Genomic DNA, 12697 nt, shown 5'->3' with positions numbered 1-12697 from the left:
TCTATCCTAGAAATACATAACACTCTCAAAAATGTATGGCCAGTGAGGTATTCAGTGTTTGCATAGAAAAGATGTAAATAGTCCATAGCATTTTGTTTCAATACTAAGACTAGCATATCATGTGGCTGCATAATTCAATGTTAAAGCTAATGGTTATGGTTGGAAGATTCAGTTTGGAACAGCTAAACAAACAGTATATGTGCAAAATAGTACATGTATTTCCTGAGGAGACATTCAGTTGCCATGCATTGATTTCAGAAACACTGCTCTAGGGTTTTTTCTAGAAAAAATGAACAAGATCGGAAGGTTTCTGTGCCGTTTTAATATTGTATCAATCATCATTGAAATATTTTTGGAGTAATTTGGAGTAAGTGTATTGCTGGGAGGTTTTCATGAAGAAACACATATTTGAGAAAAATTTCATGTACGGCAGTACAGAAGTGTGCGGCTCAAGAAATATATTTATGACTTGAAAGTTCAATCGGCAATTCGGTAAGAGGGTGCCAGCCGAGAGTATCAGGGTGAACAAGAAATTATGTATTGATATTATCGAGTTTTTCGCTGGACCGCAAATCGAAGGCAATCTACGTTCTGTGACCTCGGTCTTTGACCTTTCTTTAAAGCACGTACGTAATATAATAATAATAGCTGACAAACTCACTAGTTATTCTGTACAAGTTATCATTATACTGCGGTTATACCTACTAATTGGCAATTTCACTCCAATTTTAAGCAAAATTTATAATGTTCAGATCACTATCATTAATCATTATCGTAACTGCAACTAGTATTTTTTTTAACTACAAATAGTACGATGCATATTCATGACATTGAACGACTTACCCATGACATCAATATGTTTATATCTGGCAACAAAGCACGCATCATCGCCAAACACCCCCTTCTTGAACACAGAATTACTCAAGTCCTTTGAAAAGCCGCATGAAGCGCTAACGAGGTGCATAAACCGGTGAGCATTCCCGGTTCTGGTGGACTGTCTTTCTCTTGTCGGGTCGTAATGTAAGGCAATACTAGCATCGTAGGGTAAAAAGCCAACCACAGCACGGGCAAAAAAACGACCACAGAAAATCACAGACTGCATTCTTTAGGTCAGTACGCTACGCCATTTCATATCCTGTTAACATTACATGTCAAATAAACTGCGTTTGGCTTAAAATCCACGAAAACTAGCACCGACCTTCGGCAATTTGTTGACGCTATTGTGAATGCAACATGGCCGAACATTACGTCGCGCATGCGCCCACGTGACGTCATCACACACCTTCATATTTCCCCATATTAGGTTGTTGCATTGATGGCATATACAAAAAAACTATTAAACTCTATTATCAAACCCACAGCTTTATATGGGGCTGATGTGTGGGGAGGGGTTATGCTGAACATCTACAAGGGGTCTGGTAAAAATAAATGTACAGTTGACAATTGCAATTTTGAAACAAAACTTTTCTCAGATAAATTAATTCCAGAAAAACTTCATATTAAATTCTGTAAAAGAGTTCTGGGTTTGCACAGGAAGGCATCTAATGACCCATGTAGAGGTGAATTAGGTCAATATCCACTTATATTGGATATTTGTGTTTCAGTTATGAAATATTATCAAAGACTAGTATGTAAAAAAAAAACAATTCTATCATTGATGCAGCCTATGAAGAATCCAAAACTCTTGTGCATGACCCATGGCTTAACTTTATACAAAAATTACTAGTCATAACAGATCTAACTAATTCAGACCCACATCAGAATAATTTTTGTGATATTTTTAAAGAGAAGCTCAAATGTTTGTACCGTATGAAGTGGAAAAACAATTTGTTGAACAATTGTAAGCTTGACTTTTACAGGTGTGCTAAAGAAAATTTTGAATTTGAACATTATTTGGAAAAAATTAAAAATAAAAATCATAGAATAACTTATACTAAATTTAGAACTTCTGCACATTTTCTGCCCATTGAATCCGGTAGACATAAAGGCATTTTGAAAGAAAACAGGCTATGTAATCTCCATGAATGCAATGAAGTAGGGGATGAGAAACATTACATTTTATATTGTAATAATTGTCAAATCAAAGAACAAAGATCTAGATTCCTTGCAGCTTTATACATCTATGCCCCAAAGCTGGAAGATTTTAGCATGGATGAATTATTTCCTATTATTGTTTCAAGTAATGATTTTTTCATTCTTAGCATTTTTGCAAAATTTATTTTCTATATTCTTAATATGTTTTAGTACTGTAAGTTTTTGTTGTTCTGAATGTTTTGTTTTGTTATTGTTACTTTTGGACTTTACTCACGATTTCATTGGTACGTTCCAAATAAAAAATTCTATCTATATATCTACAATCATGGGAGGTATTAGTTTTTCCAATATATTCCTATGTATATACATGTATATAAAGTCTTAACTCCTGATGAGTGAGGTACTCCATGTACCTTATGAAACAGTACTGTAGAGTGAACTTTACTCATGTAGTTGTGTCTTAATTTCTCTGTCCACGTATGTATATAATAATAATTATCTTTATTGCGTTCGTATCCCTATTAGGATTTTGACTAAAATGCAATACAGATGTGAATAAAGACAAACATACAATTAAAGTGAGAATACAAATACACACAGGAAAATAAAAACTGACAAGCAAATAAAAGTATCCGGTAGGGAAAAAAAGTAAATTTGATTGTTTTCCATATTTGTGTTGGTGAATGTTTGGATTACTAATGCATGTACATAATATATATCGTATTATTACATTACATTACATTATTGCATTAGGCATGATGGGTTCGACAATGACTGTGACATATGCTTTGCATGTCTGTACACTTATGGATAAATAGTTTCAAGGTATAGTTCTAACTGATTCACAGTCTATTCGTTCCAATTAACATTCGTCTCACAAGCCGATTCGTTCCATTGCCTTTGGATAGCCTTACAATATAGTGCTGGATGACTTCCGTTATATACTGGTAACAAGACAATCATCTTATATGCATATAAAATACAATCGGAAAGCGCAACATGCTCTTACAACGATATTCAGAAATAAATAACTTTTACCTAGATTACCGTTTTTTCAAAACATTAATAAAATTACACTATAATCCTGAAATATGAATAATTTTCATTGAATATAATGGTCCTTGATGCACGTAATTTGTTTTTTTTCAGATCAGATTGATTTTGTTTTAGCAAATGCAGTTCCAAGGTCATATCTCTGACATATGCATTATCCAATCACATTCAAACGTTACACATACATCACATATCATACCATACATAAGTACATGTATTTCTTTCATGGTCCAATTCAAGATGGCCGAATGGTGGCCATTTTATAGTGCTAAAAATCTACCAAAATCAAGCATTCCGTTCATTCCAGAACTGGATCGCGGATGTGCATGGACATATTTCATTCAACTTGCTATTTCCAATCAACATAATTAGTTCTTGATGCACGTCATTTTCTCCAGATTTGATTCAAATTGGCTGACTGATGGTCAGTATTTTAACGAATGTTAACATGTCCGACCATGTTCAAACTTTACACATACATCATGTAACACATTTGCACATGCATCTGTTTCAGAATCTGATTCAAAATGACTGAATATTTTAGTGCATGTCACATGAATGTAAATAATTATTTGGCACTAATGTGCCAATGAATGGTTATTTGCCATGTTGGTCTTGCTATGCCATGCTTCCAAAATAGGGTTGTTTAGCCAATAAAGTAGTTATCAACATTTTTAATTTGACAATTATATGAGTGAAGTTGACATGGATTTTAGAGTTGTCGCTTTCTGTGTAAACATACATAGACGAATATTTTCTCATTACAGCTAGCAATGTTATGGGCACATCTGATATCTGATAACATTAAATAACTACTGATGTCAACGATGACAATTTGTAATTAGATTCACATGCTAGCACTGGGTCAAATATTCCTTCGAGCGTGAGGTGTCATAGTATGGTATAATAGTGGGTCAAATATTCCTTCAAACGTGAGGTGTCATAATAGGATAGGATAGGATAGGATATTTTATTTGGAACGTACACAAAAACAATGCTTGAGTAAAGTCCAACGTAAGAAACATACAGTATCACAACTAAACTAAAATAATTTTAAAATCTGAAAAACAAAATTAGCTAAAATACTACAAATATATTTGTCTACACTAGAGAAAACATTAATAAACAATTCTCCATTTGGTAATGTTTGATAGTCAGATGAGTATTTGAACAATGTATAGAAGAATTTTTTTCTGTGTTCTGAAAAACTGTCACAATGAAAAAAGTAATGTTTTTCATCACCCACATCCTTAGAGTCACATTTGTTACATACCCTGTCAATTTTATTTATTCTCCTGTGACGGCCTATTTCAATTGGCAAGAAGTGGGCTGAAATACGAAATTTGGTTAATGCTACTCTGTGTGTGTTTTTTTTATATCATCCAAGTATTTTTCAATGTTTTATTTTTGAATGTTTTATAAGTACTTAGTTTATTATGACCAGTTTTGTTCAACTGACTTTCCACATTTGTTGAGTAAATTTGGTTTAACCTTTCTTTAAACAGATTGCAAAAATTTTCCTGATTAGTATCCGTGTTTGTCATATTTGTAATTTGTAGAAGTTTTTGGACAAATTTATACCAGGGATCGTATTTAAACCCACTACTTTCTTTAAAAGCAGCTTCGATAAGTATGTTGTTTGTTTTCTTACATGACAACCTTTGATAAAATTTTATAACAGTAGTACAAACATCAATCACAAGTGGGAAACGACCTAGTTCACCTCTACAAGCAATGTTCGATGCCTTCCTATGTACTCCCAAAACTCTCTTACAAAACTTTATATGAAGTTTTTCTGGTAATATTTTGTCAGAGAATAGCTTTGATACAAAAACAGTATTATCAATCTCTGATTTGCTATTGCCAGTTCCACTAAATAGATTAGTCAGAAAACTACCCCAAACTTCTGACCCATAAAGAATAACTGGTTTAATAACAGAATCAAACAGTTTACAGGCTAGACTCACTGAATGGCATTCATTTGAATCCCAAAGCATTTTATACATTTTAAATGATGCTTTGTGAGCTTTTTCATACAACCTTGCTGTGGCTGCACTAAATTTCCCATTTGATTGGAAAGTGATGCCAAGGTAGTTATAAAAATTCACACATTCGAGTTGTGTTCCATTAATATAGAATTGAAATTTGTCTTCAAGGTTTTACCAGTGCTGTTGAAAACTATAATTTTAGATTTGTTTATGTTTATGTCCATTTCTGGCAGTAATTTTGAATGGCATCAATGCCCTTCTGTAGACCATCATGACTAGTAGATATCAACAGAAGATCATCTGCATATAAAATACAGTTAAATTTCACACCATTCAGGTCCACTGGGTCAAAACTGTTAACAACATCACAAATACCACTCTATTAAACAACTGGGGACTTAAGTTGCAGCCTTGCTTCACACCTCTATTAGAATCAAAGTATGGTGTAATTCCCCTATTCATTTTAATGCTATAGTGTGTATTTTTATAGATTGACTTAATCGAATTATAGAAGTTCCCCCCAATGCCTAAATGCAGAAGTTTATATAGTAAGCCCTCACGCCAAACCGAGTCAAAGGCTTTGGAGAAGTCAATAAAGCATGAAAATAAATAGTTTTCTGTTTTTTTACGTTTGTTGTTTACATATTTTGTAATCAAGGATCTCAAAATATAAATGTTATCCGTTGTCCTATGATTTTTCTTAAAGCCAAACTGGTTATCTCTGTTTTGATTATTTTCATGCAGATAGCTAGTAAACCTGCTGTTTAATATCATGGTATAAAGTTTGGATAAACAGCTGGAGATGGCAATGCCTCTATAATTATTGCAATCCGCTGGGTCTCCTGATTTAAAAATAGGGATAATTAAACTGCAGTTCCATAATGCAGGAAATTTGCCTGACTTTAAAACTAAACAAAATAATTTGGCAATTGAATTAATGAGATATGGTGCACCATGTTTTAACATTTCATTTGAAATCATGTCATTACCTGAGGTTTTACCTAATTTAAGTAATTTAATATGCTTTTTTACTTCATCACTTGAGATTTCATAATCAAGATTAATTTTATTTACATTCTCCCTCTCCAGTTTACTAACACTATTCCTAACTGTATGGGTAAAACTACTCTCATCAACATTAGATTCACTGTTTAGACTTTTAAAGTGATCTAACCAATCGTTTACATTAATGTTGTCACTGTTACTATTTATTTTGTCAACATTTCCAATTTCCTCTAACAGTTTCCAGAATAATTTAGGATTTGTTTGTTTAAGTGCCATCATTTTGTCACACAGCTTATCTTTATATTCTCTTTTTTTAATTTTAATTAATTTTTTGTACTTTTTGTTGATGCTGTATCTTTCCTGTCTAATAAGGTTATCTCTTGGAAATATGTCAAGTAAGCGTGAGCAATGAATTCATTTTTTACGCATTGAGGTAACAGCGTTATCAAACCATTTTTTATTTTGGGGTTTATTATTCCTTTTCTTTACCCTGGGATGAATTAGCTTTAATGAACTTTTGGCTGCACTGGTTATAATATCATTAAAATGACTAACAGCTTCATCTATGTTTTCATAATCATGAGACTGGAAGGCATCAATTTTCTTTTTCACAGTGTTATTTGAGATAGCTTTGACAAAATTTTCACGCCCATTTTCATCCGAGATAAATTTGCCTGGTAATGGGGAAATGTTGCTATAAGTATTTTTAAAGTCATAATTGAAGTTTGCAGTGAGAGACAAGGAGATAGGACAGTGGTCTGAAAGGTGGTTAAGTGGCCAAACTTTGGAATACTGTACATCTCTAAATATGGAACTGCTAATTACTCCATAATCAACAAGACTACTCCCCCCATATTGGTGACTAGTAAATTTTCCCAAGGAGTCACCTGGAACTCTCCCATTCAAAATGAGACAGTTACTATTACGACATAACTCTACCATTGCTTTACCATAGCTGTTTATATGGTTGTCCATATTGTTCCTTTTATACACATCATCTATGGGAAAATGGTCTGGTAATGGTAAGTTATTATTACTATCATTACAAATGAAGTCCTTCAGCAAGCCACTCCTTGCATTCAGGTCACCCATTAACACAATATCTCCAACTTTGTTAAATTTAGCAATATCGTTTTCTAAAATATCATAAATGTCAAGACCCGAGGTTGTAGATGTGTTATAAACACTTGACCCCGCTGGGGAAATATAACAAAAACAGGCATACAAGTCATTTTTTAGCCCAAAAAATGATTTTTGCATTTTTATCCATAAGAAATCGCTATGAGAACTGTTAATTTTGGTGATTCCTTTTTGGAGTTCTGATTTAAAGATGACTACAACTCCACCTGAATTTCTACCTCTACATCTACGCTTTAATCTATCACTACGGAAAAAGTTAAATCCTGGGAAATCTATTCTACAATCCTTATCTAACCATGATTCAACGAATCCTATACAGTCATGTCCTTTAATAAAATTTAGTAACAGTGAGTCACTTAATTTTCCCCCCAGTCCATGGATGTTCCATGAAGCAATCTTTAGTCTTTGCATTAAGTGTTAATATAAATGGTTTATCTCCTCTATGTAACGGTTATTTCTTTGCCAAGGTGGTGATTGACCATTGAAATTTAATATTCCTTTGAACGTGAGGTGTCATAGTATGGTATAATAGTGGGTCAAATATTCCTTCGAACGTGAGGTTACATAGTATGGTATAATACTGGGTAAAATATTCCTTTGAACGTGAGGTGTCATAGTATGGTATAATACTGGGTCAAATATTCCTTCGAACGTGAGGTTACATAGTATGGTATAATACTGGGTAAAATATTCCTTTGAACGTGAGGTGTCATAGTATGGTATAATAGTGGGTCAAATATTCCTTTGAATGTGAGGTGTCATAGTATGGTATAATAGTGGGTCAAATATTCCTTCGAATGTGAGGTGTCATAGTATGGTATAATACTGGGTCAAACATTCCTACGAATGTGAGGTGTCATAGTATGGTATAATAGTGGGTCAAATATTCCTTCGAATGTGAGGTGTCATAGTATGGTATAATAGTGGGTCAAATATTCCTTCGAATGTGAGGTGTCATAGTATGGTATAATAGTGGGTCAAATATTCCTTCGAATGTGAGGTTTCATAGTATGGTATAATACTGGGTCAAACATTCATACGAATGTGAGGTGTCATAGTATGGTATAATAGTGGGTCAAATATTCCTTCGAATGTGAGGTGTCATAGTATGGTATAATACTGGGTCAAATATTCCTTCGAATGTGAGGTGTCATAGTCATGTTATAATACTGGGTCAAATATTCCTTCGAATGTGAGGTGTCATAGTATGGTATAATAGTGGGTCAAATATTCCTTCGAATGTGAGGTGTCATAGTATGGTATAATACTGGGTCAAACATTCCTACGAATGTGAGGTGTCATAGTATGGTATAATACTGGGTCAAATATTCCTTCGAATGTGAGGTGTCATAGTCATGTTATAATACTGGGTCAAATATTCCTTCGAATGTGAGGTGTCATAGTATGGTATAATACTGGGTCAAATATTCCTTCGAACATGAGGTGTCATAGTATGGTATAATAGTGGGTCAAATATTCCTACAAATGTGAGGTGTCATAGTATGGCATAATAGTGGGTCAAATATTCCTTCGAATGTGAGGTGTCATAGTATGGTATAATACTGGGTCAAATATTCCTTTGAACGTGAGGTGTCATAGTATGGTATGGTATAATAGTGGGTCAAATATTCCTTCGAACGTGAGGTGTCATAGTATGGTATAATAGTGGCTCAAATATTCCTTCGAATGTGAGGTGTCATAGTATGGTATAATACTGGGTAAAATATTCCTTCGAACGTGAGGTGTCATAGTATGGTATAATAGTGGGTCAAATATTCCTTCGAACGTGAGGTTACATAGTATGGTATAATACTGGGTCAAATATTCCTTCGAACATGAGGTGTCATAGTATGGTATAATAGTGGGTCAAATATTCCTTTGAACGTGAGGTGTCATAGTATGGTATAATAGTGGGTCAAATATTCCTTCGAACGTTAGGTGTCATAGTATGGTATAATAGTGGGTCAAATATTCCTTCGAATGTGAGGTGTCATAGTATGGTATAATAGTGGGTCAAATATTCCTTCGAACGTGAGGTTACATAGTATGGTATAATACTGGGTAAAATATTCCTTCAAACGTGAGGTGTCATAGTATGGTATAATAGTGGGTCAAATATTCCTTCGAACGTGAGGTTACATAGTATGGTATAATACTGGGTAAAATACTCCTTCGAACGTGAGGTGTCATAGTATGGTATAATAGTGGGTCAAATATTCCTTCGAACGTGAGGTTACATAGTATGGTATAATACTGGGTAAAATATTCCTTCGAACATGAGGTGTCATAGTATGGTATAATAGTGGGTCAAATATTCCTTTGAACGTGAGGTGTCATAGTATGGTATAATAGTGGGTCAAATATTCCTTCGAACGTTAGGTGTCATAGTATGGTATAATAGTGAGTCAAATATTCCTTCGAATGTGAGGTGTCATAGTATGGTATAATAGTGGGTCAAATATTCCTTCGAACGTGAGGTTACATAGTATGGTATAATACTGGGTAAAATATTCCTTCGAACGTGAGGTGTCATAGTATGGTATAATAGTGGGTCAAATATTCCTTCGAACGTGAGGTTACATAGTATGGTATAATACTGGGTCAAATATTCCTTCGAACGTGAGGTGTCATTGTATGGTATAATACTGGGTCAAATATTCCTTTGAACGTGAGGTTACATAGTATGCTATAATACTGGGTCAAATATTCCTTCGAACGTGAGGTGTCATAGTATGGTATAATACTGGGTCAAATATTCCTTCAAGCGTGAGGTGTCATAGTATGGTATAATAGTGGGTCAAATATTTCTTCGAATGTGTGGCGTCATAGTGTCGTTCATGTACATACATATTAATGATTACTGGAAGGGGATAGTAAAAGTGTGAAGGGAGTTTTAGAAAAAATAGAAGATGATTATTTAAAAAAGTGGAAGAGTGGCATTAATTTAGAAAAATCTGATTCAGGAGAGCTCAACAAACTTCGCACCTACAGGAAGTTTAAAACAAACTTCAAAATGGAAAAGTATTTGATGGATGTGAATAATTCAAAATATAGAAAATATATTTGTAAATTAAGAATTAGTGACCATCAGCTTATGATTGAGAAAGGGAGGTATACTAGACCAAAAACAAAACTGGAACACACAATCTGCACAAGATGTGACAATAACTCAGTTGAGGATGAGTACCATTACATTATGGACTGCCCACAGCACAATAAAATGAGGCAAATACTTTTTACAGACTTACATAAGGATAATCCTAATTTTACTTCAATGGATCATCCCGATAAATTTATTTACATTATGACAAACTGCCACATTAAGCTTGGTGTGTTTATAATGCAAACAGGTGTGTATTAATAAAACACCTGATTCTGTACTACCTTTTAATTGCCTTTTAATTAATCTGTTATTTTAATTTTTTGATTATCCTTTTTACTTTTTTTTTATTTCACTTGACTATGTTCATCTTCTATAGAAAGAGTTATCTTATCTTATCTTATCTTATCTTATCTTATCTTATCTTATCTTATCTTATCTTATCTTATCTTACATACATGTACTTTATACCAGACTGCAATCAATGTGTAATCAGAATGACCCTTCGCTGAATCCCAATCATTGGCTAATGACTTCGTTTTAACAGATACATTGATACTATGTCAAAGGTTATGGTGAATCTCAGGCCAAAGAGTGTTTCATTTCACACTAAGTTTCAATACCAGTGAGCGACTACGAATGCGTACGAATCCATGAATTCCAGTGAGTGGAAAGATGGACTGTTTGTACGAATCAATGAATTCCAGTGAGTGGAAAGATTGACTGTTTGTACGAATCAATGAATTTCAGTGAGTGGAAAGATGGACTGTTTGTACGAATCCATGAATTCCAGTAACAGGAAAGATGGAATGTTTGGGGTGTAAGAAAACGAAGACCGAAGACCTATGACCCTGAAAAACGAAGACCCTGGAGAACGAAGATTCTGGAAAACGAAGACCATGGAAAACGAAGACCCTGGAATGTTCCTATGACGCCAATGATACACGAATTCGCCCAATATCGGGCATTTACTTTCATTGTGAACTAACTTCCCGTACGAAATTCTTCATAATAAATTAAACTAACTACTTTTAATTGTGAAATTACAACGTGAAGTACTTATTTTCGTTGTGAACTCACAACGTGCGTATATTGAATGCGATATAATACGTATATGTATAATTGCATTTTACTAAACATATGTAAATTATTTTTCGATCAGTAACGTTGCGTGCATGGTTCTGTTCAATCTAATCAATCACGTCATATTATTAAATGAGTTCTTAAATAAATTGCGTGACGTTATTAAATAGTTACCAAATGAAATTACGTACGCTCCGATCGCATGGAATTACGTCGCTATTGGTCATAGTCATTAAATGGCATGATTAAATTATGTCAGAATAAAAATGCATATTGTCACGTTACTGATTAAAACGTGTCCAATGGAACTACGAAGTTAACTTTACTGACACATGATTGAATTTGCAATCCCACCCCGACCTCATTTAATTATGGTGAGTACGTAATGATTTATTTACGTACTCGTATAATAACGACATGTATAATTCTACTGCGAACTCATATAATAGCGTGATGTACTTAATTTAATTGCAAACTCGTTCAATAACGTGATATACTTAATTTCACTACAAACATATATAATCCAACACGAGGATGTAATTCAATTGTAGCCCCTCGAAAACAATAGAAATGCTTTCCCGGTTCCAATACGTATACTGGTATTTGATGCTTATTAGAAGTACTTGCACTTTGAATATATTCGCATGTATAGTTACAAAGTTTAATCACGCACTTTATTTATAGATTACAATTTCATACAGACAACCAAAGACATTTAAGGATAAGATACAGTTTTTTTCTCATTTTTGACCGTTTTTGCTTTTTCATTAAAACCAACTTTAAAACACAGTTAAACTATTATTATGAAGCGCTGTTTACGTTTTGTTTATGTTTGAGGGATGATTTGCATATTCATGCCACTTAGCGGTTCCTGATTGACAGATGATATGTAAATTAAATAAGAGTCAAAAGTTTCATAACAGTACTATTTCCGGTGGTAGGGGTCGCGTGTTGTGATTTTGTGCACAGTTTACCGCGGTTTTGTAACACTAGTTGTAATATAAATAACCTAATAAATTTTCCGATTTGGAGCAGTGTCTTCGATATTATGGATGAGAATGTAAATGCGTTGTACCTTGGCTTCGAGGTCACTTTCGCACAACATATAATATGCTGATATGTCCCTTAAAACTTGCTCAAATAGGTTAGTTAGTCATAAGCAAAGACCAAAGAAAAAAACAAATGAAAAATGGTTTGATAAACCTTGTTTTATAATGAAAAGAGAATTTCAGGGAATGAGTAAGTTGTTAGTTAAACACCCAAGGGACCCATATGTTAGAGCTAGGTATTTTCA

At 33.8% G+C, this 12697-nt stretch overlaps 1 protein-coding gene across 2 annotated transcripts in view; it reads right to left on the bottom strand.

Moving 5' to 3' along the window:
* Nucleotides 1–1241, bottom strand: part of LOC102807245 (protein phosphatase PTC7 homolog) — a 42910-nt gene extending 41669 nt beyond the window's left edge. The window contains exon 1 of one of the 2 annotated variants that reach the window (XM_085491423.1): nt 844–1241. In XM_085491423.1, the coding sequence (XP_085347549.1) occupies nt 844–1102 (259 nt within the window). In that variant the 5' untranslated portion in view covers nt 1103–1241. The remainder of the gene's footprint in view (nt 1–843) is intronic. The other variant, XM_085491424.1, reaches the window with a different exon arrangement.
* Between the last annotated feature and the right edge of the window lie 11456 nt (nt 1242–12697).

Source organism: Saccoglossus kowalevskii, chromosome 16 (assembly GCF_978046115.1).
Source record: "Saccoglossus kowalevskii chromosome 16, keSacKowa6.1, whole genome shotgun sequence".
In the NCBI taxonomy this organism is placed as follows: Eukaryota; Metazoa; Hemichordata; class Enteropneusta; family Harrimaniidae; genus Saccoglossus; species Saccoglossus kowalevskii.
The sequence above is the reverse complement of the archived record's forward strand: the minus strand, read 5'-3'. Positions and strand labels throughout refer to the sequence as shown.